Source organism: Lissotriton vulgaris, unplaced genomic scaffold (assembly GCF_964263255.1).
Source record: "Lissotriton vulgaris unplaced genomic scaffold, aLisVul1.2 SCAFFOLD_2194, whole genome shotgun sequence".
Lineage (NCBI taxonomy): Eukaryota > Metazoa > Chordata > Amphibia > Caudata > Salamandridae > Lissotriton > Lissotriton vulgaris.
Window position 1 is genome coordinate 362,232 of NW_028254996.1, and position 27,224 is coordinate 389,455.

Genomic DNA, 27,224 nt, shown 5'->3' on the forward strand with positions numbered 1-27,224 from the left:
TTGGGACACCGGGACAAGTCACAGGTGGTGACTGGTGAGTTTGGGGAGATAGTTAGTGACTTTTACACCTCTGAATGTTACGGCATCATGTGTTTTGCTTACACCTCTGAATGGGTAGATTATTCATCATGTGTTCTCTTTGTCCTTTTACACCTCTGAATGCTACGACATCATGTGTGTTGCTTTTGCACCCCTACAGGTAGTGTGACGTGTAGGTGGTTGTTTTCTCCCTAGGTACAGGTGGTGCTAGGGAGGCCCTGTTACCAGTAATTACTAGTTGTATGCTATTACTGAAAGTATTGCTTTATTACTGAAGGTATTGCTAGAGTGCTATTACTGAAAGTATTGCTTTATTACTGGAGGTATTGCTAAAGCGCTATTACTGAAAGTATTGCTTTATTACTGAAGGTATTGCTAGAGTGCTATTACTGAAAGTATTGCTTTATTACTGGAGGTATTGCTAAAGTGCTGAAAGTATTGCTGCTAAAAGTGTTGATACCCTTGACAGTGGTTCAAGTGGCCCTGTCCTGTACAAATATCCCTTGTAAATTCCGCCCGTGCCTGATTGGCACAGTGTAATAAGATGTGTGTTTTATCTGATGTATATTTTTACAATACAAATGCTATTTTTACATAACCTTGTGTGGAGTGTTTCTTTGTGGTGGGCCTTGGGTGTTGTTGCTGGGGTGCGTGCGCAAATACTTAACTTACATCGCCTCCAAGTTTAGCCTTGACTGCTCGCGCCACGTTACCTAGAGGGCGAGTGAGGGGTTATCTTGGCGTGTAACTCCCTTGCCCTGACACCTAGAACTGGCGATTCCTGACTGACCTCGACGCGAGTCTTGGCCGGCCAGGGTCCCGGGTCTAACATTGGCGGCAAGCGGTGAGGATAAGAATTTGTGTTTGCGTTGTACCACAGTAGCAACTGGCCACTACAAAGCTCTGCATTTTAGATGACCACATTTTTGGGGATTATTGTGTTTTGGTGAAGTTCCATTATTGCTTCTCCTGAAGAGTGTCATTTGATAATTGTGTTCAGTACATTTGTCCCCCGCCCTGCTTCCAGAGTTTGGTACCTGTGTCACATGTGGTCAGGTTGAGAAGTCAGGGGTGGTAGAAACTGCCTTACCGATCCGAGGGGAGGGTGTGCGTGGATGAATGGTGTGTTTTCCTGGACGCATGAGTGAGTTCTTTTTTAAGGAGAGTGGAAGTTTTGGAATTGTGTACTTTACTTCAGATTGCTAGTTCCCTTGTGTTGCACGTGTCTGTGAGCATCCTGTCAAGATGGAATCTCCTTTTAACCTGTGTGGCCTGTTTAAGTACAGTGTGCATGAGTTGGTACGGTTATGTAAGGAGAGAGACATCCCAGTGAGTGAGTCAGACACCCAGTCCAAGCTTAGGGATAACATGATCCTGTGGTAGAAGAGTGACTGGGAGCGTGAGCACAGTGAGAGGGAGAGGGCCCGGACCGCACACCATGAGGGTGGTGGGTCTGAGGGGAGCCCTGAAGAGTCTGATGTGGAGAGTGAGGTTGACAGTGGATGGGCGCCAGCAGAGAGCGAGTACCCCCTAGATAGGGAGTCCCTTGCTGGGTCCAGTGTCAGATGTAGCACCCCATCCCTTTCCCTGTCCCCAGAGGAGTGGATGGATAGGAGAGAAGAGAGGGAGCACCAGTTGGCCATGGAGAAGCTCAGGTTAGAGTATGCCTGGAAGATGGCGCAGCTGGGTGTGAATGAGCGGATTGCAGAGGCTGAGAGAGCCTGGGCCAGGGAGAAGATAGCCCTAGAGTGTAGGTTATCCCCTGACCGCAGTCCTAATTTTCTGGATCCCCCAGGGAGGGTGGAGTCCAGTGGTGGCAGCTTTTTGAGTGTTGATGTTGACAGTCCCACTCCCAGTTCCCAGAGTATGGTTCCTGGTTCTCCAGAGGAGGAGAAAAGGTTGAAATTCAGGGGCAGTAGGAAGCTGCCTCACCAGTCGTGGGAGGAATTTGAGGAGGACTGTTGTGAAGCCCTGTGCGATTGGGTACAGGAGCCCACGAAATGTGATTGGGACATATTGTTCGATGTGTTTCTCAGAGAGCAGATGCTCAGTTGTTGTCCCCCAGGGTTGCAACAACACCTGATGGGGTGTGGATTGTCTGAACCATGGGAGCTTGCACTGGAAGCAGACCGCTGGGAGAGGGCCAGAGGTGCTGTACAGTCATTAGAGAGTGAGTCCAACAGCAGTGGTACAGGGAGCTTCCAGCCCAGCGTGGTGGAAGAGGCTCAGTGTAGCCCAGCTAGGTCCCAGTATAGTGAGAAGGGTGAAGGGGCTGACTGCCTGGCTCAGTGGAGCAGGAGTCAGGGGGTGGCTGAGAGCACCCCGAGGCCCGAAGCCCTGTCTCAGAACTTGGGTGGTTTCTTGAGGGAACACCAGGTTGGGAACCTAGGCTGTCCTGTGAGTACACTTGAGGAAGATCTCCTAGTGTCTAGGGAACCTGGAGTGTCTGTAACCAGAACTCCAGGGGTTCCAGTGTCCGGCAGTGTCGCTCCAGTTGGGAGGGCACAGAAGTCCGAAGCGAGGAGTGATTGGGGGACGAGTTTCCCAGTGGATGCACCAGTGGACCAGAGACTAGCCAGTGGGGCTAGGTCTTGGGTGGACCCGGGGGGCGCCACTTCTGGTCTGGGGGATCTTTGCGCCCTGTCAGGTGGACAGGAGGCGGGAGATCTGCGCCAGACAGACCGTCACACGACACATGGGTCATGTGTCAGCCTCAGGGGGATTGCGTGTGAATCCCCAGAAGTCCTGGAGTGCCAGGCAATTATTCCACCAAAGGTTTTAGACCGGAGGTTGGGAGGCCAGGGGCAGGTTCGGCCTGACCTGAAGGGTAGGACGACTGTAAGCAGTGTCCTGACCGGTTCTTCCAGAGGAACTTCTCCAGTTGGGAGAGGGCAGACCTCTGGAAGGGGGTGCAGAGGGTGGGAAAGCCCACCTCTGACCCCGGTGCAACCTGAGGGGTTAAACCCTGGGTTGGAATGGCGTCCTGGGTGTCCCCCTCGCAGGAGGAGGAGGAACCCCGGAAGAAGAGGTAAGGGGAGGAAAGCCTTCTCTGAGACTCCTGGTCCGCCTGAGGTTGTAGACCAAAGGCTGGTGAACCAGTGGCAGTCTAGTCCTGTCTTGCAGACAGGGAGAGTGGAGAATGGACACTATGTGCCAGGGGTTACTACCCCCCGCTCTGCGAATTGGCAAGGACCGGTGGCACCTGGGTGGCCCAGGGCCGGGTCCTGGCCGCGGACAACTGAGGAGTACCAGTGGGGTAGCCCAGTTGGTCCTTACAGGAGCTTTAGAAGGAACCCTAGGGGTTCACCGTGGCATAGAACAGGAGAGTGTCCCGGCCGTGGCGGGCCTGCGTCCGTGTTCTATCGCCCCAAGCAGGGAAGTCCATCACGGTGGTGATTGTTCTCCCCTGCGTTTTGGCTGGAAGGGGGTTGTGTTGGACTTGGCCCGCAGGGCAGGTTCACCCCTAGACTTTTTGCCTTATTTGTGACCCTGTGCTAGTGATTTGTGGGTCTCTGCGCACTTTTCCCTGAGTCCCAGAGTGAAAGTGCGTGCGTGTAGTATGGCTGGCCTGCCCTCCCATAGGAATGCATGGGGAATGTGTGTGTCCCTAGTAGTTCCTGATGCGTGGGGAGTGCAGGCTCGAGTTTGGTATGCCTGAACTCGTGAGAGTGAATGCTGCAAGATGGTGTCTGCGGCATGTGTGTGTCTAGTTGGGAAGTGCTACTTCTGGACATTGAGATATGTGTGCAGTGAGGGTGCTGGAGCGTGATTGGCTGGAGCTGGCTGGCATGCCAGGCTCCAGGAAGTCTGGATGGGTCTGCCCGGTGGTGAGTGGGAGATTAGCATGAGTGATGTGTGGGAGGAGTGTACCTGTGTCCTGGATGGGCTGGGTTTTCCCCACACAATGCTGGCTCCGCCCCCCTGTGGTGTGTCTAATGACCCTAGCCTCCCCAGTGAAAGGAATGGGTGGTTGGGCCATCAAGAGTGCTCCAGAACCAGCTGCGACTGGTTTTCCCCCCACCCTGCACATTGTAACAAAGGATTTGTTGGTATAAGAAGGGGCTGTGTCCCCACTGAAAATGTTCTTCTTTTGGAATCCTGCCAGAGGGGGCTTGTGCCGCTGCTGGGGCCAGAAGGACCGCCACTTGGGGAGTCTCCCTGCCTGGAGACCCAGTGTGCTGGCTCTGGCCCAGCCTTGCCCCCCTGCCTGCCTCCAGCCCTGCTGGAGCCCTGTCCTGTCCTCCAGTGCTGGGGAGCACTGAGGACTCCTGCCTGCAGCCTGAGAGCGCTGCTCTCTGCCCTTCAGCGCTAGGAGCGCTGAGATCGCCTGCCTAGCGCTTGGAAACGCTGGATTTTACCCCCAGCGCCTGGGAGCGCTTTTTGCTGCTGTTTAGCGCTTACGAGCGCTTATTTTTGCCTGCAGCGCTTGGGAGCGCTGTGGTCTGTAGAGGCCGGTGCCCACCCGGCCTCCGATCGCCCCGTGTGGTGGTTGGACGGCGCGGGTGCCACCCCGCTCATTGCCGTATTATTTTGCCCAAGTGCCGATTTGTTGGATTCACGAGGGAGCCCACTCCTCGGATCCTGGGAAGCCGCCTGCCTGCCTAAAACGGGCCGCCGCGCTGCCCGCGACGACCCGGAAGCACTGGGCCGGCTGGCCAATCAGAGTGCGGCCCCGGAAAGGCCGAATGGAAGTCCCGCCTCCCCCGCCGAGCCGCGAGAGAGCCTGCCGAGGCTCCCCGAGAGGAGAGGAGAGCCCCGGGACCAGCGGGACAGACCCGCCGCCGCTGGAAAGCCCAGCGCCAGACCGGTAGGTGCCTGCAGAGGAGGGGGGGAGCGTCGGGACACATTGCCGGTGTCCGCCCCGCCCCCTCTCTGTAGCGCGACCTCGCGCCTATGTGTTGTTGGAGCCTGAGGGCTCCGGGGGCATTTCTTTACTTCACGAGCCCTGAGAGGCTCTGAGCGCCCCACGCTCACTTCGAGTCCCCAGAGGGGGGACTCCCCAAGAGAAGCGCCCGTGTGTTTCGAGCCTGAGGGCTCAGGGAGCAGCTCCACGTTTTGGAGCCACGAGGTGCCCCGGGGGCACCAGTTGATTTAGAGCCCCGCGAGGCTCTTGGCCAGCATTCTTGCTTTGGGTCCCCAGAGCGAGGGACCCCCCAGCCCAGCGAGGCTGTACCTTTTTGTTGCTGGAGTCCTGAGAGGCTCAGCAGCCCCCCCCTTACTGGTGAGAGAGCCTAAGAGAGGCTCACCAGCGCCACAGTGGTGGTTCCTTGAGCCCAGAGAGGCTCCAACTTTGTGCTAACTTTCCCTGCTCCAGTTGTCCAGCACTTAGTGGACAACTGCCACGTTTAGGCCCTGACATTGGGACACCGGGACAAGTCACAGGTGGTGACTGGTGAGTTTGGGGAGATAGTTAGTGACTTTTACACCTCTGAATGTTACGGCATCATGTGTTTTGCTTACACCTCTGAATGGGTAGATTATTCATCATGTGTTCTCTTTGTCCTTTTACACCTCTGAATGTTACGACATCATGTGTGTTGCTTTTGCACCCCTACAGGTAGTGTGACGTGTAGGTGGTTGTTTTCTCCCTAGGTACAGGTGGTGCTAGGGAGGCCCTGTTACCAGTAATTACTAGTTGTATGCTATTACTGAAAGTATTGCTTTATTACTGAAGGTATTGCTAGAGTGCTATTACTGAAAGTATTGCTTTATTACTGAAGGTATTGCTAAAGCGCTATTACTGAAAGTATTGCTTTATTACTGAAGGTATTGCTAGAGTGCTATTACTGAAAGTATTGCTTTATTACTGGAGGTATTGCTAAAGAGCTGAAAGTATTGCTGCTAAAAGTGTTGATACCCTTGACAGTGGTTCAAGTGGCCCTGTCCTGTACAAATATCCCTTGTAAATTCCGCCCGTGCCTGATTGGCACAGTGTAATAAGATGTGTGTTTTATCTGATGTATATTTTTACAATACAAAGGCTATTTTTACATAACCTTGTGTGGAGTGTTTCTTTGTGGTGGGCCTTGGGTGTTGTTGCTGGGGTGCGTGCGCAAATACTTAACTTACATCGCCTCCAAGTTTAGCCTTGACTGCTCGCGCCACGTTACCTAGAGGGCGAGTGAGGGGTTATCTTGGCGTGTAACTCCCTTGCCCTGACACCTAGAACTGGCGATTCCTGACTGACCTCGACGCGAGTCTTGGCCGGCCAGGGTCCCAGGTCTAACACTACCTTTACTTAGTGAGCCAAAGGTTAGACCTATTTACTGCTGCAAATCCTCAGCAATGCGGCGAGAAACGCGACCCAATGAATCCCGTGTTATTAGCTGTTCCAGGAATTTCCTTGGTTCATAGAGAATATAGCTTCAGCCAGAGGTCAGCGTCCAACCAGAACAGCCCTATATTTTGAGAGTGAGAGTACCGGCATTTCTCAAGAGAAATGCTTTACTTTTAATTGGAGAGTACTGGCACTTCTCAGAAACAAGGTTCTCGGGTACTCTGGTACAGAGTACCTGCACTTCTATTTTTTTTAAATTTCTAGCACTGAATAAAGTTCTGTGCTGCGGACAGAGGTATGGGAGAGGCTGACAGCAGGCCCCGCCTCCTGTCAAACGTTGTCAGTTGATACCCCTTTTAGTTTGAAGTGGTAGATTCCATGTGGGAGTAACCACAGGGCAGGGGCGGGTAGGCCCGATGTCCAACTGTATTATTAAAATGAAAGCTGTGTGCAAAAATATCCACTTCATGCGTTTTGTGGTAGCTATAACGCGCCAGTTGTGAAAGGTTTTCAGAACACTATTGTAAGTGTCCCGATAGCGTTGTGGCTAAAGTTTTGTAAAGTTGATAGTTTATAGTATATAACAGCGAACCCAAGGTGTAGTCTTTTATCGTGTGTTAAAATTGTTGGAATGTCTTTTTAGTTGCTCCTTTATGCCTGGCAGTACTAAAATCTGCGACTTCCGTTTATCCACGGTGTATGGATGAGAAAAAGACCCAAACGCTTCTTCACTTCTTTTCGGTTTGCAGATTTTTATATTTTTCATTACTTCAAAGTTGTCCACTTTTTAAAATCTTTGGGGCATATTATCAAGGGGTTTTATCTCCGCTTTTTTGGCTTTAAAAGCCAAGAAAGCAGAGATAAAATTATCTCCCTATTACCTAGCTGTCGCTAACACCAGTTAGCGACAGCTAGTAGGAGATTGCGACCATCTTGGGCCCCGCTTTGCATGTCAGTGAAATTTATCACTAATGACATGCAAAGTGGGCGTGCCAAGATGTTAGCGACTGAAAACAGTCGCTAACATCGCTATCTCCTATTACCAACTTTTGGAGATATTCGCGCTAAGCGCGAATATCTCCAAAAGCTAACACCTGCCCCGAGCAGTTCTTAGCCATGTTATCCAATGGGAGGTGGATAACATGGCTAAGAGCATTAGCTCGGTAATGCATGAATATCGCGGACATTTCAGCGATATTCATGCTTTGCGGCGATTTTTATCGCATTTGCGTTAAACCTTGGTAATACCAAGGTTTATCTGCGATAAAAATCGCCGCAGCTCAGCGGTAACTTTTTGTCTCTAACCAAGCAATAGCGATAATTATCGCTATTGCTTGGTAATATGCCCCTTTGTTTTTCGAATATGTAGGACGTTTGGATTATGGGTCCCCAACCCTTATGTATTTACCAAATACATTCCCCTTTCGTCCGTGATCTTGAAACCGGGTTCTCTTTAGATAAGGTGAAGGGAATGTTTGTTTCGTTTTATAGGTCTACTTTAGAATTCGACTGATGTAGAACAACCGCCAAAAAGCACCAGGTGTCCCGTCCACACTGGTTACAGTGCATTGACGCATGCGCACTGCGAAGAGAGCAGACCCAACGCCAGGCTCTTACCGTCAAACATTAAATCATACACGGTCTTAAGTACCCCCAGTAACCTTGGGGCATATTATCAAGGGGGTTTATCTCCGCTTTTTTGGCTTCAAAAGCCAAGAAAGCGGAGATAAAATTATCTCCCTATTACCAAGCTGTCGTTAACACCAGTTAGCGACAGCAAATAGGAGATAGCGACCATCTTGGGCCCCGCTTTGCATGTCAGTGATATTTATCACTAATGAGATGCAAAGTGGGCGTGCCAAGATGTTAGCGACTGGAAACAGTCGCTAACATCGCTATCTCCTATTACCAACTTTTGGAGATATTCGCGCTAAGCGAGAATATCTCCAAAAGCTAACACCTGCCCTGAGCAGTTCTTAGCCATGTTATCCAATGGGAGGTGGATAACATGGCTAAGAGCATTTGCTCGATAATGCATGAATATCGCTGGCTTTTCAGCGATATTCATGCATTGCGGCGATTTTTATCGCATTTGCGATAAACCTTGCTAATAGCAAGGTTTATCTGCGATAAAAATCGCCGATGTGCGGCGATAATTTTTGTCTCTAAACAAGTTAGAGACAAAAATTATCGCTAGTTGTTGGTAATATGCCCCCTTGTTTGTTTAAACTGAAAGGACAACTGACGTCACCTCGACGCCTAAAAGAAGGGGAAGTGAATGCACGCACTCTGCTCATTATTGGCTAGGACCACAAACATAGATTATGGGAATGCAGTGTTGGCTGGCACCTCTTCGACGGATTTATTGGTATTGTAAATGCAGCAGTTTGAGCTATATTTGATCTTGCAAAGAAGTCCCATAAAACGCCGGGCGTAGCAAGAATTAAAATTGCCATCTCATAAAGCTGTAGAAGGAAAGGAGCCCTTTGCCTTTCGACGCAATTCACGCCTCACGTCGCCGCTTGTTCATTCCCAGCTCTTGCTTGTACGCGAGGAAATGCAGCGCCCAGATATTGGTGCCTTTTAGGAATCTGTTTTAAACTATTATCTCATAGATTTTATTTATTGCTTAAATTACCCATTGGATGCCTTTCTCGGCTTTTAGCATCTTTCCTTCAGTCCTATACAAATGCACTCGATAGGATCATGTTTGATGGTCAATTGTTGGTAGGCAGAAGTAATGAGAGGGTTTAGTCAAAATTACAATATTTATTGGTGGCCTCACCGACTTCTAGGACTCTCAGTGACTTGCAAGGCTAGTCAGTCAGTCATGAATAACTTTATTTCGCCTACACAATGATGGCATAAAAATTATTCTACAGATAAAACATTTTTCATTATTACAATAGGCTTATACTACAAAGGTTACAGCGAACAAACCGAGGGAAAAAAGCACGTTAAAAAAAACCCCAAAAAATCATTATTCCTATGTAAGGCATTTTGACCAGGTCAAGCATCTTGAAAACCTTCTCAGATTCGATGAACCATCTTTGAGAACATGGCCACGAAGCTAAAAGGAATGTAAATACTCCGCAAATTCTCAAATATTTTCATTTTACAATTTTTGACAGCTGAGTGAATTGTTCAAATACCTCATGAAAAGCATTGCGTGTGCCAGTTCCACAGTGCACTACTGTAGCGCGCCCCTTGGACTTCTAATTCAGAATTAAAATGCCTCAAGTCTGTGTTGATAGTAGTGAGCAAATCTGTACACCAGCTTTCAGGAAACAATCCAGCGGAGTTCTCAAAAAAAAAGTTTGTAAGAAAATGGCAACATTTGGTGTTTAATTGTACAGTTTTGTAAAGTAGATTTGAAACAACTTTAAAGAAGCTTTATCAGAGCCAACGGAGCTCGCCATCAGCCTGCTGGCTTCGGCAGTGCTTAATTTTGTATTATGATTTTTTCTGAACTTTAGTTTGGAAGTTGCTTAGCACGGGCAACTCAAAAAAATGTTCGTGCTCTCAAAAAATACACATTGCCATACTAGCCGCTCGTAGCCGCTGCGTGTAACTTTTGGACTTTGCCATTGCTGGAAATACAGTGGACCTTTGACCCTTGCCAGGATCACCGGGGAGAGACTGAGGTCTGTCCGGTTCGTGGGCGCGGGACTGCGAGTCCCAGCAGGAGTAGCGCTTCAGCCAACAGCGCACCTGTGACTCTTCCCGCCCCTCTCCTCCCCCTGCTGCTAGAAAACGGCTCGCGGCCCCCGCTCCGCAGGAGCCGCTCGTAGCCGCTGCGTGTAACTTTTTGACTTTGCCATTGCTGGAAACCCAGTGGATCTTTGACCCTTGCCAGGATCACCGGGGAGAGACTGAGGTTTGTCCGGTTCGTGGGTGCGGGACTGCGAGTCCCAGCAGGAGTAGCGCTTCAGCCAACAGCGCACCTGTGACTCTTCCCGCCCCTCTCCTCCCCCTTTCTTAATCCCATCCATTCGCGCGGACGCGGGACGCGCGCGGGACGGAGGACGGGGCGAAGCCCGGGCAAAGGGCGGGCCGTTTGAGGCCGTTCGAGGACCGGCGAGACTGGACTGGGCCACCCCCTTTTTATTTTCATTCTTCCTTCTGTTTCCCTTTGCCACCCTTCAGGTATTATGGTGGTGACCAGAGGAAACAAAACTAAGGCCCCGGGTAGCGTGGGTAAATTGCTTGGTCCTATGGATGATTTCATTACAAAGGCGAATACTTTCTTAGACCAAAGCATATCACTGATAGAGGAAAGGGTATCCCTAGATTTAGCATTTGCCAAAAGATCCTTTTTGGGCAATCTGGCCGATGCCAGATCACCAGTTTCAGGGAATATTAATGAAGGGGTGAGGGTGACTCGTGAGAGACGTAGCTTGCCTAATAATGTGGATTTATCGGTGTCTCATCTTGCAGACTCACAGCTAAGCCCAGATCTAGAAAGAACACCCGAATTATTACCTCAAACCCCCCCACAAACGACTTCTCTGGAAAGAATCCAAGCTAGGGGAAGGAGGGAGGGCGCGATAAGCAAAAGAAAGAATGATCAAAAAAACCCTACTTCTATTACGACGGATCATATCTCTAGTGCCTCACAGGATCCACCCCCTAGAGCAGAACACTTAGTAGTTCCTGCGTTAATCCATCATATTGAGCATGAAACCCCCACACCCGTTAATCTGGATTCCCCTATCCTTTTATCCACAAGCAAGGGACCATGTGATGGTGGAAATTTACAGCTGTTAAATAAGATCGCTGACCTTTTTAAACTATCTCTGCAACCAGTAGAACAAAAGTTAGCACAGTTGGAGATCCAGATAACTACGTTTGTTAACCTCCAACAACATAATCAATCAGCAGGGGCCCAAAAAATAGGGGGCTATAATCATAAAAAACAATCCTCCATAAAGCCTGTAAACGCCCTTTCGAAATCCGCAATTGCCCAAAAGAATGTACCCCAGGTTGTACCACCCACATTAACGACTACTAAGAGTATACCGAATCCAACTACCAAGGTAGCCACTACTTTGCCACAGGGAAATGCACAGCCACCAACTACACCTGCACCAAACTCAGTGGCAATAAACAAGGCAATAAATAAAGCAACATCTAAAACACCGATGATTCAACCCTTGGCCCCCAATCCTCCGGCTCCAAAAGTTAACAGAAATATTGCTAGAGGTTCCGGGGAGGCCAGATTTCCAGTTGATTTGCCACCAGAGGCCTCACCGTATGTAGTGGTCATGACTGCTGTCCCAGAGTTAGCGGACCACAATACGGAACCTGGTTGGTCCCTGAAAAACAAGGCACAACACTGGCTACAGACCAATCGTCCCATGCCTCCAACTTGGGATGGAAGGATCCTGACAGTACGTAGGACACCATGGGTGGGTACAGCCAGAAAAACGATTCCTGGGGATTGCATCGTGATCACTTTTGAAGACCCCCGTATAGCAGATTTTATCTGCTCCTGGGATGACACGAATGCAAACGGAGGTATTGGTGTTAAACCACTTTCCTTCTTTTACCCCTTAAGACAACCTAATGGATTCTTTCAGGATCATGATCCTCCATGGGCTGTACCAGCCCCCCGACTGGTCGATTTTCCTAATACCAGATATTATGGGGGCCCCCGATATCGTGAGCATGATAATTTTTGGCATCTAGTGGGATCACGTTACCAGGGAGGAGGTTGGGAAGAATGGAGGCCTCATACGCAGAGGACGGCACATAGAGAATCGCCCCGCTGGGACCCTTGGTATAATATCCCGCTGACCAATAGATTCAGTGGACTCGAAATGGTCGATTGACCACCCACGGAAACTGAATTTATCAACTCTAATTCACCCCACTTCATCCTTAAAATAAGCACTCCACCGGTACCCATGGAAGTAGTAGTACTAAAAGTTGATACACTGCCCATACCCATCCTCTTTTGGAATGTAGCGGGCCTACGCCCTAAGATTGAGGATGGGACGGCTCAAAACTTCTTAGAACCTTGTAAAATAATTTGCCTTCAAGAGTCATGGTCCATAACAGAGCTCCACCTATTAGGATACAAAACGTATTCCATCCCAGCTGTGCGTAGCACAATAGGCAGGCCCAAAGGAGGGCTAATAACATACATAGCGAATACTTTGAACCATCTAAAAGTGTCCATTGTCTATTCTGACCCTAATTGTCAAATTCTTTCCCTTTCCTTCGTGAATAAGGAGACCATTCTTTTGGTCAACTTTTATAACAACTTAGAGGAAGATCAATTCATGACTCTTCTCAGAAACGTGTATGAGAGATTAAGTCAACTCTATCAGTGGAAAGGTAGACATGGGGCAATCCATCTACTATGGGGAGGGGATTCCAGCATTCATCCATGCCCACTGGCGAATTTACACTGCTGTGGGATTGTGGACGAATTTGAGGCCCCTTTAGTGCATTTTATTCACAGCAAGGCGGGGAATGCCTTGAATAATCTGCTCTCCGACTTGGATCTGGTAATTGCCAATCGTCCAAGTTTGGATCTAAACTCCCTTAATCTGACCTATGTGGGCAGAGGTCACCAAACGACAGTTGATTTCATCTTCCTGTCTCCTGGATTGTTAGATATAGCTAAAGATTTCCAGGTTATTGATATCTCATTGAGTGACCACTCTGCGCTGAGGATGGACCTTCATGTTATGTTATGTTATCTTGGTTTTATATAGCGCACGGCTACTCAAAGAGTGTCCCGGCGCTTTGGATGCACACCTGTATCACAACATAACAAGAAAAAGACAGAGAAGAAAGAGATCCAAAATAACCACAAGGGTGACAACTAAGAGGTAAAGAGCCAGGTTTTGAGACCCTTCCTAAACGCCAATAGATTCGACGTGCTTCGCAGTGTCACTGGTAGCGTGTTCCATAGCTGCGGGGCCAGCAGTCTAAAAGAACGGCCTCTGATACGTGCCCGTTTTATACGAGGGACCGTGGCCAGAAACAGGTACCCGAACCTCAGGGACCTGGCAGGATGGTACAAGGCTAGCCTTTTTTGCAAGTATTTTGCTCCTGAGGCATAAAGAGCTTTATGCGCCAGAGTCAGGGCCTTGAAAATTGTCCGCTTCCGGACGGGAAGCCAGTGCAGTGACTGCTCATTTACCCGAGTATAAGCCCCATAACACAGAAATAGCAAATACTCTTGCCCAGAACAACCTAGAGTTAGGAAAACAGAATGGTTACACAATAAATTGGGAAAAAATTAACCCTAGTGAAATTACAAAAAAATTGGTCGAGTTGGCTTATCCTAATATAATTAAATGTTTGGACCTTTCGGTAAATCACGAAGAAGTCCTAAATAATTTTAAACAAATTCTAGAGAAAATCAAGGGACTACTCTCGTCTAAATCAACGTTCAAGCATCCTGCCAAGAAAGGGTGGTTCAATCATAGCTGCACTACAGCCCTTACCAAATTAAAGCTCGCCCTACACAACAAACCCAGGGATATGGGACAGATCCAACTTCTTAGGCGCCAATATATTGGGGAACGTAAGTTAAGAACCAAAGCATTGAAACAGAAACTCTGGGAAGATTTGTACACGAGTGCTGTCTCAAAAAACAGCGAGGCCTTTTGGCGAACGGTCAGAGGCCCCTATCTTACTGATAATAATACCCCCAAGATTGAAGTAGCCATAGATGAAGAAACATGGGTGGCTCACTTCACTAAGATTTTTAAAAATAATTCAATCATAGATGGGTCCGTTAACACGCTTTCAAAAGTACAATATCCAATCCCGCTCCACTTCGATATACCCGACCTGCTAGTGGCTTTGGAAGTAAGCAAAACTGGGAAAGCCCCAGGCCCTGATGGGGTCCCAGTGGACTTCTTTAAATACAACTTGGACCTCTGGGCCCCCATTCTCACAAGAGTATGCACAGCCGCCGCAAATGAGGGAGTTCTGAATTCTTGGACTAAGTCTATCATGGTCCCCGTATTTAAAAAAGGGGACCGCCAAGACGTGAAATGCTATCGCCCCATCTCATTGCTGGACTCACTTGGTAAGGTCGTCGGGAGAGTAATCCTAGAGCGACTCCAGCAGTGGGGTGAGGAGAGAGGCATTATTTCCAATCTCCAATTCGGTTTCCGGGAGGGGTTCGGAACGGTAGAGCAGGCCCTCAACCTTAGTCTGATAATGGGTAAATACACACAGGCAAAGGATAACATGATATATATGGTCTACGTAGACCTGTCCGCAGCTTTTGATTGCGTTTCGCACTCAAAACTGTGGACGGTCCTAAGCCAAATGGGAGTGGAACCCCCTCTTTTAGATTTTTTGAGGGAACTCTATTCAGGAGCCTCTGCAAGAGTTCGCTTTGGCCTGAACGGCGAGCTGACAGCATCGTTTGGAGTAGAGCGTGGAGTCAGGCAAGGATGTGTCCTGGCCCCCTTCCTTTTCTGACTTTACACCAATGGCCTGGAGACAGGGATGTTGAGGGGGGCCCAGGACCTCCCACGTATAAAACAGCGCCTGATTCCCGCTCTGCTCTATGCGGATGATTCTGTCATTCTTGCGCGAACACCCCGTTTGTCATGATATCAGGTACCAGGAAAAAAGGAGTAAAAGAGATCTACCTCGATAAGCAAAAGCTCGAGGTTACTCCCCAGTACCCGTATCTTGGTATCATGATAGACGAACGTTTGACATGGAAGCCAGCAGTAGAGACAAGATGCCATCTATTCAAAAGATCCATAGCGGCCCTGATGAGCTTCTCCCAGAGATTGGGGAGGAGGGCTCCAGTGGAGTTATTGAAAATTTACAGTGCCAAGTGTCAGGCCATCGCTTTGTATGGAGCTGGAGTCTGGGGACACACGGATACCAGCGCCATTCAGGTAGCAGAAAACACCTTTCTACGATTTCTCCTAGCTACTCCAAGAGGCACTTCAACCTACGCCTCCCACCTGGAACTAGGAATTCCTTACCTAGAGGACTTGCTGAAGATTCAACCTTTGATGCTGTGGCGGCGCATTTGGACATCTGTCAAAAATGCGCTGACCCAGTCCATTGTAGCCGATACAATGGCTCTTGACCAGTCTTCAAAAGCAAGATGGCTCTGCTACATTAGAAATTTTCTTAAAGACCTTGGCCTTGAGAAATACTATCTTCAACCAGAGTCCATAGCTGACCTCCCGAAGAGAGCACTAAAACAACAAGCCCTCCGTCATTTAGAGACTCTGAGACTGGCATCCGAATCGCCAAAACCCTTGGTTATTCATGCGAACACTATGCCCTATGCCCTTACCATTCAGCATGCCCACCTGTGCTCCTTTGAGGTATATTTGCCAAAGCATGCAGTTTGTAGAAGGAAATGGGGATCTAAGAGACATGTCTATGTTGTTTCTGCCGCTGCTTTGATACCCCTTGGTGCAGGTGTTGCAAGGGGGAGCAAAGGGCGAGTCAGTAGCTCCTGTCATTGGTGTCTATGCCCTTGGTGGGGCTTTGAATATGGAGGACTCCGCCCCCCAAGCTTTCCTTTGCTGTAACAAGGGCTCTCCTTTGGGAGTGTGGATGACTTGGGACCCCCGACATTAGGTAGATTCGAAGTAGGAAGACAGCAGCTCGGGACAGAACTCTGCCAAAGGAGCAATCTATCTGAATCCAGGCCCAATAACCAGAGAAATCCAAGACAGCATAGTAAACCATGTTAATGTAAAGACGTACAGTAGCGTGCCACAAAAATATATTATGCCTTCTATGGGAAGAAAAGCAGGTGACAGAAAATATTAATGGAAAAACCATGGGAAAAGAAACGTAACAGACGGGAGGCAAATTTCAGGCCAGAGAAACAACCTTGCAAATGAGTTGCTATGTCTGAATCCAGAATTCCAGCGGGGGAAGGTAGTGCTTGTTAAGAATGCGCAGTTTGGGGTTGGCCGAGATCAGAGTGCCGGATGTACTCCCTTCCTCTGTCAAAAGTCTGTGATAATTTGAGACAGGGTGAGAGGGGGTTGGAGAACAGAGGGAACGGCTGCGGGCGCGTTTCCCTGCCCCTTGCAAACCCTCAGGAAAGAGGTTAAGAAAGTGTAAGTTAACAATGTGAGACTTGGGTAAGATTAAGCTGCAAACAGACCCTATATGACTTGTGTAAGATTAAGCTGCGAGAGAGGGCAGGAATTAAAATTAAGTGTCTTTAAAGGGGAGAACTTTGAGGTCAGTTTTAAAGGCCTGGGAGGATGAGGTGTTGTGTGAAGATGAGTAAGAGGGCGAGTTGAGCGGTGACACTGAATCACACTCGCCAAACTGCAATTCTCATTAAGCAGATGCAGCATGTGAATAAGTGACCGAGTCAAGATGCTGCATGGCTGCATCTGGCTCCAGACAGGCTTGGCCGGGGTCGCGTGCGGGGCATTGTTGATCCCTGGTTCATTGCAGAGAATCGGATTGGCAGACAAGGGGGGGCAGGGCTTCTAATCAATGTTTTCTGTCTCCAATGCAGGAACCGCGCTGGGGAACCACCCTGCATTGGCAGGCCATTGGTACGGGCGTGTCGTAGGTGTACTGTGGTCTGTTATTATTACTTGGAAGCAATGTCAGAAGCTGTAAAATCCCAGCCAGCGGCACTCTAAGCTTAGCACCAGCCCAAAGCTCAGGCCTTTAGGAGGAACTCCGTCTGGCACCAGATAGAAACAAGCCCAGATAGACACTGGAGGGCATCCCTCTGCAAACAAGGGCAGGCTCAGGTTGCGTCAGGGAAGACATAGTCACCCGCGTTTAGCCAGGGCAGCAGGTGGGTGGTGTTGTTGTCTTCTAATAACTAGATGCAGCGGTGCACTAAAAGTTGGGTAAGCACATGGCTATAACTAAAATAGAGGTTTTAGATAGCGATTCTCAATTAGTAGAGAGCTGATGAACAGATAGCTAGTGGTGCCAAAACGCAGTTATGACGCTAACTCGAGATAAATACGATAAAGTACCATAGACAGGTAGAAAGTAGACTGCTGGAACTGGCAGACCATCCAACCACGAGCACCGCACGGGGGCGACACTTCCTGAGTCAAAGGGTGATATGAAAGGGCACCAAGTAACTTTGGAGGTGTCTCCGACTAATGAGAACTTTGAGGTCAGTTTGAAGGCCTGGAGAGGAGAATAATGGGATGAGTTCACAAAGTGACCCTAAACCACACACCCCTAGAGCTATGGCCTTTAGCAGAAGGAGCAGGTGGAGACACCACTTCTGCAACAAGCGCTGGTGGCATGCAAGCGACCCTTCAACATACCCCTGCAAGAGGATATGGTGGGTGAAATAGTTCTTGCAACTCAGATGGGCAAGTCGCTAAAGTACAGAGTACAAGTAGAGGTACAACAATGCGATACATGACAGGCAGTCAAAATACACGGACAATGTAAGATACTGATCTCCAGGTGGTGAGCTTACAGTAAAACGCCAAAAAAAAAAAAAAAATAAGTATAATTAATTTCCTATGCATGGCCACCGAGCTCGCCTTTCTGTAAGCTTAATGAACGTTGATAGTAACTAGTCTTGACTAGAATTGAGACCTGCTCGTTGTAGCATGATCTAGTGCAAGTAGTTGTCAGAAGGGGTCATTACTATGCGATAATCTTGTATACATTATGTAATAAACCACTTTAGGACACCTTTACGGATTGAAGAAGGTATTGGCAAAGCCAGTAGGTTGGCTTTATTGTGCTCACCTTGCAGGGTAGGCTCATCGAGGCCTAACGTAGGCCCCTTGGATTGCAGGCTCCCTCGATTGTTATGCGAATATATCTGGAAGAAAGACTATTAGAGTCGTAGAGTACGGAATGATCCTAATTCCGGGGGAGATTCCCCAAAGATAAGACATGTGCCTAGGAAGTATTCCGTGAACGTTTTTCTGCCCCCCTTCCTGTATTTTGATCCTGTTGAAACTGACCGACAATATGAAAGATCCTAAATACCTGGTTGTGAGCCTGGTTGGGCCACCCGGGAATGAGTTGGGCAATTCGAGGCTCAAGCTAGACCAACACCTTGCTTACAGCTGGGGGGGAAACAACTTAGTCGACCATTGGAAGAGGGGCACTGATGCAGGGCATGCGAAGGCCTTGGTAGCGATGGGCAACAGGTTAGGAGCGGGCGAGCTCCTGTGGTCCAAGGGTGTCTCTCGCAGGGCTAGATCACCAGTAGCAGTAGAACATTCCCGCAGGCTGGTCAACAGATCCATGCAGGAGTTCATGGGAAGAGAGGCCTGGGTTTCATTAGGCAGTACCAATACAAGAGGAAACTGAAGAGTACTACGATAAAGACAGGGTACACTTGTCTAGATTGGGAGTCGATATATTCCTCCTGGACGTGCAAGAGGCAGTATACAGCGACAGGATGTAGGTAGCTAAGGAGGTGGGGGACTCTGTCATCGACGGGGGCCTCCTCCAGAGCTGTGGCGGAGTACAGGGCGATCTGGAAGCAGACGGGTACAGTAAGGGTACCTCTGCGGCAGAAGGGTACAGTAAGGGTACCTCTGCCTGGCACAGTAAGGGTGCCTGAGCCAAGGACCAGGAGCCGAAGGAGGTTCCGGGAAACCGCGACGGCGCCCCGTTAGTCCTTCGGGCGGTCGGGGGGCCTGAACCGACCGGGGGTGTGCCACACCGCTCCGCCCTGACAGGGGGGCGGGAGTATAACGGAGTTGGTAATGTGCTGCACCGTCAGAGCATCGACTCGCCGTGCAAGATGGCTCCTAAGGCATGCAGGACAGCGAGGGGCTGCCTGCTTTGGATCGCCCGTAAGATGACCCACCATAAAACGTCATACGTATGTTGTATGAAATAAACCTGCAGCAGTTCTGTCCCATAAATATGTCTCCAGAGTTTCATTTGGGAGGAATCGTGTATATGTACAAGCGGGCGGGAGTGAATGGCGGTGTGGGCACTAACACGTAGTAACAACACTATCGTTGTAACAACCATGTTGTTAAGTACTGCATTGGCAAAGCCTGCATTGTAAGTAACGTTATAGACATAAAAGAGGAAGCAGCCCGAGGACCCTCAAATCACCACCTGACATCGCCGAGCCCTGGCCCCTTACCCATCGGTCAGAAGAAGACAAGATGGCGAGTACAGGGGAGACCCCCAAGCACCTCTACAGCAAGCCGCTATCTCACCACCCTGCGTCTCTCGATGTGAGCCCAGGAGGTCCATCATGCACAGTGGGCCTGCGGTGCCGCTCTTATCTACTACATCTGCACTTCTCCCAAAATTCTGCTCCTCCCATGTTAACTTTCCAATGGTGAGAGGATGCCTGAGGGAAACGGTGTTCCGGGGTCTCTGCTGACATCCCTCAGTGCCAGGAGAGCCCTTGAGTCAGTGTCGGAGAGGAGGCTTGGGTGTGTCTGCGGTATACTCCTCATGGCAGCGGCACCTCCCGGTGGTCTGGTGTTGGTGCTTTAAGGGATATTAATTTGCCCATCATTTGGGCACTTATGGGTCACATTGCAACCAATGCCACGGCTATCTGGTAGTGGGCATTACTGCTTATATGTAAGATGACCTAGAATTGGTCATTAAGGGCACGTCCCCAAATCCAAATACGCCACATAAAATGTAGAAGTGCTGATTGGATGTCAAGCCTCCTCCTACTGTCGGCTGTACTTGTGAAGAATTTGGGGCCAAGCAGGAGATTTATTTTTTTGCCAAACTCCGTGCTCCAAGAGAAGTGAGGAGCGGAAAAAACTTTGCAAGCTCCACCAGCGGAGTGGAATTCACTGCCCATCCTTACTCGTCACCAGCTGCGTTGACTACGGCAATTCCCTCTATGTCAGCATCTGCACCAAGCTCCTCAAAACATTGCAGCTAGACGCATCTGGACCTCCTCAGACGTACCCACATCCTCCCCCCCCCCCCACCTGAGAGACCTCCACTGGCTCCCTCTCCAGAACAGATGCCCGTGGAAGATCCTCATTAACACCTGCAAAGCCCTCCATGACCTTCATCAACCACCGACTGACCTTCTACCATCCCTCTAGACACCTATGCTCCTCTTCACTCGCCCTCATACACACCGCCTGCATCCATCGCAGCTGCAGCGGTGGCCGCTCCTTCTCCAACATCGCTGCCACGACCTGGAATGACCTTCCCCTCCAGCTCCGCACAGCCCCTTCGCTGGCAGACTTCAGAAAGAGGTTGGGTTTGGTATTATGTTTTACATTAGGGTTAGCATTAGGGATGGGTCCTCTGGAGATGGGGTTCTGGTTGGGTTTAGTCTTATGTTTTACATTAGGGTTAGCATTATGGCTGGGTCCTCTTGAGCTGGGGTTGTGGTTGGGTTTGGTATTGTGGTTTACATTAGGGTTAGCATTAGGGCTGGGTCCTCTTGAGCTGGGGTTGTGGTTGGGTTTGGTATTGTGGTTTACATTAGGGTTAGCATTAGGGCTGGGTCCTCTGGAGATGGGGTTCTGGTTGGGTTTAGTCTTAGGGCTGGGTCCTCTTGAGCTGGGGATCTGGTTGGGTTTAGTCTTAGGGCTGGGTCCTCTTGAGCTGGGGTTCTGGTTGGGTTTAGTCTTATGTTTTACATTAGGGTTAGCATTAGGGCTGGGTTCTCTTGAGCCGGGGTTCTGGTTGGGTTTAGTCTTATGGTTATGGTTTACATTGGGGTTCGGGTTCAGATTAGGGTTAGAGCTAATGCTGGGTTTAGGTTGAGAGAATGAGTTGGGTTAGATTGAGGATAACGTTAGGGTTAGCATTAGGTGAAGTTTGCGCTAGGGTTATGGCTGGGTTTAGTATTGTGGTTCGCAACGGCGCCGTTCCAATATGCAGCCCGCGGCCATCATCGCTCACCTGGCACGAGTCCTTCCCGCCCTCCAGGTAGCCTGCACAGAACATGTTCCTGGTGATCTGTCCTGTGTAGGAAGCCTTGCAGCTGGCCTCGGTCAGGACTGGCACTTCAAGGCACTGGAGCGTGTTTGAGTACTGCACTGCGGGCGTAAAAGAGCGTGTTAGCAGCGTACAACATATCACAACTTAAAATCTGCACCTAGGCTGCTCCAAGCACATCCCCTGTGTCCACTCCAACGCATGGCAACAATCTTCAGCCAACCCCTGGCCCCCCATGCAGAGGATGATAAAGAACCTCCTTTCCCTGACCCTCCAGGTGGAGACCTCTCCTGGCTGGGGTTGGCCAATGCTTTAAGATTTGTGGCTCCTTAGATTCAGGGCCACACGCCTCACACCAGGAGCAGAAGCAGAAACCTTTCCTCCAGACAGTTTCCTCATCTCAAGGCGCTGTGATGCCCTGTCTCCCCACCCCAAGGCGCTGTGATGCCCTGTCTCCTCCACCCTAGGCGCTGTGATGCCCTGTCTCCTCCACCCTAGGCGCTGTGATGCCCTGTCTCCCCACCCCAAGGTGATGTGATGCCCTGTCTCCTCCACCCTAGGCGCTGTGATGCCCTGTCTCCTCCACCCTAGGCGCTGTAATGCCCTGTCTCCCCACCCCAGGTGATGTGATGCCCTGTCTCCCCACCCCAAGGCGCTGTGATGCCCTGTCTCCCCACCCCAAGGCGCTGTGATGCCCTGTTTCCCCACCCCAAGGCGCTGTGATGCCCTGTCTCCAGTGATGCGCTGTCTCCTCCACCCTAGGCGCTGTGATGCCCTGTCTCCCCACCCCAAGGCGCTGTGATGCCCTGTCTCCTCCACCCTAGGCACTGTGATGCCCTGTCTCCTCCACCCTATGCGCTGTGATGCCCTGTCTCCTCCACCCTAGGCGCTGTGATGCCCTGTCTCCCACCCTAGGCGCTGTGATGCCCTGTCTCCCCACCCCAAGGCGCTGTGATGCGCTGTTGCCTCATCCCTTCGCCTGAAAGCGGCTCTGACTGATTGCCAGTGCACATATGCCAGCGTCTGAGAACACGAAAGGAGAGATTTAGGATAAAATATCGGAGAGTGTATTTTCACTAGAGACTTATATTGAAACAGAAGTGATTTCCGGAGGGAGACAGCTAAAAGAAAGCAGTTTTATGCTTCAAAAATTGGAAGTCTCTCACATGACATGCGTCTATTGGCATACATGAGGCTCTCGTATGACACAGGTCTATCAGCATGTATAAGTCTCTCATGTGACACAGTTCTATTGGCATTTATAAGTCTATCGCATGACATGGGTCTATCCGCAGGTGTGAGTGTCTCCCATGACACATATCTATCGGCATGTATGAGTCTCTCGCATGACATGGCTCTAGCTGAATGTATGAGTCTCTCGCATGACATGGCTCTTTAGGCATGTATGAGTTTCTCGAGTGACATGGCTCTATTAGCATGTATGAGTATCTTGCATGACGCGGGTCTATCAGCATGTATGAGTCTCTTGAATGACACGGGTCAATCGACATGTATGACTCTCTTGCGTGACAGGTCTATCAGCATGTATGAGTCTCTCGTGTGACATGCCTCTCGGCATGTATGAGGCTCTCATAACACTGGTCTATCAGCATGTATAAGTCTCTCATGTGACACAGTTCTATTGGCAGCATGTATAAATCTCTCGCATGACACGGGTCTATCCGCAGGTGTGAGTGTCTCCCATGACACATGTCTATCGGCATGTATGACTCTCTCACGTGACACGGCTCTAGCGGAATGTATGAGTCTCTCGCATGACACAGGTCTATCGGCATGTATGAGTCTCTCGTATGACATGGCTCTTTAGGCATGTATGAGTCTCTCGAGTGACATGGCTCTATTAGCATGTATGAGTCTCTCGCATGACACAAGTCTATCGGCATGTATGAGTCTCTCACATGACATGGCTCTTTAGGCATGTATGAGTCTCTCGAGTGACATGGCTCTATTAGCATGTATGAGTCTCTCGCATGACATGGGTCTACCAGCATGTATGAGTCTCTTGCATGACACGGGTCATTTGACATGTATGACTCTTGCGTGACAGGTCTATCTGCATGTATGAGTCTCTTGTGGGACACAGGTCTATTGACATGTATGAGTCTTGCGCATGACACACATCTATTACATGTGTTAGTTTCTCGGGTGACACAAGTCTATCACATGTATGAGTCTCTAGCATGGCATGGGTCTATCAGCATTTATGAGTCTCTTATGTCAAGTCAAGTCAAGTCAAAAAATTTGTATAGCGCACTACATACCCAGAGGGTTTCGATCCATCAGCGTGTATGAGTCTTGTGCGTGACACACATCTATTACATGTGTTAAGTTCTCGGTTGACACAAGTCTATCACATGTATGAGTCTTTTGCATGACATGGGTCTATTGGCATGTATGAGTCTCTCACAGGACACAGCTCTTTCGGCATGTATGAGTCTCTGCCATGACACTGGTCTAACGGCATGTATGTGTCTTTCGCATGGCACAGGTTTATCGGCATGTATCAGTCTCTCATGTAACATTGGTCTATTGGCATGTATAAGTCTCTCACATGGCACAAGTCTATCAGCATGTGTGAGTCTCTCATGTGACATGGGTCTCTCGGCATGTATGAGTCACTCTCATGACATGGTGTAATCAAATGTATGAGTCTTGCATGACACAGGTCTATAAGCATGCGTGAGTCTCTCACATGACATGGCTCTATCTGCATATATAAGTCTCACACATGACACAGGTCTATCTGCATGTATGAGTCTCTCACGTGACATAGGTCTATCAGCATGTATGAGTCTCTCACATGACACAGGTCTATCAGTATGTATGAGTCTCGCATGACATGGCTCTATCAACATGTATAAGTCTTGCACATGACATGGGTCTATCAGCATGTTTGAGTCTCTCTCTTTACACTGGTCTATCACCATGTATGAGTCTCTCGCGTGACACAGGTCTATCGGCATGTAAGATTCTCTTGTCTGGCACTGGTCTATCAGCATGTATGAGTGTCTTATGTGACACAGGTCTATCGGCATGAATGAGTCTCTTGAGTAACACGGGTCTAATGGCAAGTATGAGTCTCTCGCACGACATGGCTCTATTGGCATGTATGAGTCTCTTATGTGACACTGGTCTATCGGTATGTATGAGTATTTTGCACAACACGGGTCAATCAGCATGTATGAGTCTCGCGTGACACAGTTCTTTCGGCTTGTGTGAGTTTATCACATGACATGGCTCTATCAGCATGTGTGAGTCTCTTGCGTGACACAGGTCTATGGTCATGTCGCATGGGTCTATTGGTATATGTGAGTTTCTCCCGTGAAATGGTTCTATCAGCATTTATGAGTCTCCCTCATGACAACAGCATGTGTGAGTTTCTCGTGTGACAAGGGTCTATCGGCATTTATGAGTCTCTTTTGTGACACAAGTCTATCGGCGTTTATGAGTCTCTCTGCATCCATGCCCAGTCCCACGCCCTACCTCCTGCCTCCTGACAAACCCTGTCTCTGTCTCCTGGCCCACTTCCTACCTCCTGTCTCCTGACAAACCCTGCATCCATCCCCAGTCCTTCTCCCTACCTCCTGCCTCCTGACAAACCCTGCATCCATCCCCAGTCCCACTCCCTACCTCCTGCCTCCTGACAAACCCTGCATCCATCCCCAGTCCCACTTCCTACCTCCTGACAAACCCTGCATCCATCACCAGTCCCTCTCCCTACCTCCTGCCTCCTGACAAACCCTGCATCCATCACCAGTCCCTCTCCCTACCTCTTACCTCCTGACAAACCCTGTCTCTGTCTCCTGGCCCACTTCCTACCTCCTGCCCCCTGACAAACCCTGCATGCATCTCCTGGTCCACTCCCTACCTCCTGGAAAACCCTGCATCCATCACCAGTCCCTCTCCCTACCTCCAGACAAACCCTGCCTTCATCCCCAGTCCGACCCCTACCTCCTACCTCATGACAAACCCTGTCTCTATCTCCTGGCCCACTTCCTACCTCCTGCCCCCTGACAAACCCTGCATCCATCCCCAGTCCCACTCCCTACCTCCTGACAAACCCTGCATCCATCACCAGTCCCTCTCCCTACCTCCAGACAAACCCTGCATCCTTCCCCAGTCCCACCCCTACCTCCTACCTCCTGACAAACCCTGCAACCATCTCCTGGTCCACTCCCAACCTCCTGGCAAACCCTGCATCCATCCCCACTCCCACTCCCTACCTCCTGATAAACCCTGCATCCATCCCCACTCCCACTCCCTACCTCCTGATAAACCCTACATCCATCACCAGTCCCTCTCCCTACCTCCTGCCCCCAGACAAACCCTGCATCAATCTCCAGTCCCACTCCCTACCTACTGATAAACCCTGCATCCATCCCTAGTCCCACTCCCTACCTCCTGCCTCCTGACAAACCCTGCATCCATCTCCAGTCCCACTCCCTACCTCCTGACAAACCCTGCATCCATCTCCAGTCCCTCTCCCTACCTCCTGACAAACCCTGCCTCTATGTCCACGACCACTCCCTACCTCCTACCTCCTGACAAACCCTGCCTCTATGTCCACGAGCACTCCCTACCTCCTACCTCCTGACAAACCCTGCATCTATGTCCACGACCACTCCCTATCTCCTGCCTCCTGACAAACCCTGCATCCATCACCAGTCCCTCTCCCTACCTCCTGCCCCCTGACAAACCCTGCATCCATCCCCACTCCCACTCCCTACCTCCTGATAAACCCTGCATTCATCCCCACTCCCACTCCCTACCTCCTGATAAACCCTGCATTCATCCCTAGTCCCACTCCCTACCTCCTGACAAACCCTGCATCCATCCCCAGTCCCACTCCCTACCTCCTGGCAAACCCTGCATCCATCCCCACTCCCACTCCCTACCTCCTGATAAACCCTACATCCATCGCCAGTCCCTCTCCCTACCTCCTGACAAACCCTACATCCATCCCCACTCCCACTCCCTACCTCCTGATAAACCCTGCATTCATCCCTAGTCCCACTCCCTACCTCCTGCCTCCTGACAAACCCTGCATCCATCTCCAGTCCCACTACCTACCTCCTGACAAACCCTGCATCCATCTCCAGTCCCACCCCCTACCTCCTGACACACCCTGCATCCATCCCCACTCCCACTCCCTACCTCCTGATAAACCCTGCATCCATTCCTAGTCCCACTCCCTACCTCCTGCCTCCTGACAAACCCTGCATCCATCACCAGTCCCTCTCCCTACCTCCTGCCCCCTGACAAACCCTGCATCCATCCCCAGTCCCACTCCCTACCTCCTGGCAAACCCTGCTCCCATCCCCAGTCCCACTCCCTACCTCCTGATAAACCCTGCATCCATCCCTAGTCCCACTCCCTACCTCCTGAGAAAACCTGCATCCATCACCAGTCCCTCTCCCTACCTCCTGGCAAACCCTGCCTCTATGTCCACGACCACTCCCTACCTCCTGCCTCTTGACAAACCCTGCATCCATCTCCAGTCCCACTCCCTACCTCCTGAGAAAACCTGCATCCATCACCAGTCCCTCTCCCTACCTCCTGACAAACCCTGCATCCTTACCCAGTCCCACCCCTACCTCCTACCTCCTGACAAACCCTGCAACCATCTCCTGGTCCACTCCCAACCTCCTGGCAAACCCTGCATCCATCCCCACTCCCACTCCCTACCTTCTGATAAACCCTGCATCCATCCCCACTTCCACTCCCTACCTCCTGCCTCCTGCCTCCTGACAAACCCTGCATCCATCTCCAGTCCCACTCCCTACCTCCTGACAAACCCTGCATCCATCACCAGTCCCTCTCCCTACCTCCTGCCTCCTGACAAACCCTGCATCCATCTCCAGTCCCACTCCCTACCTCCTGACAAACCCTGCATCCATCACCAGTCCCTCTCTCTACCTCCTGCCCCCAGACAAACGCTGCATCCATCTCCAGTCCCACTCCCTACCTCCTGACAAACCCTGCATCCATCCCCACTCCCACTCCCTACCTCCTGATAAACCCTGCATCCATCCCT

At 50.2% G+C, this 27,224-nt stretch overlaps 1 protein-coding gene across 1 annotated transcript in view; it reads right to left on the minus strand.

Annotated features, from left to right (window-relative positions):
• LOC147659358 (trypsin-like) overlaps nucleotides 1-27,224 on the minus strand; it is a 78,329-nt gene that overhangs the window by 14,415 nt on the left and 36,690 nt on the right. Inside the window, exon 4 of the mRNA XM_086951805.1 lies at nucleotides 21,134-21,270. Within this exon, the coding sequence (XP_086807931.1) occupies nucleotides 21,134-21,270 (137 nt within the window). The remainder of the gene's footprint in view (nucleotides 1-21,133; nucleotides 21,271-27,224) is intronic.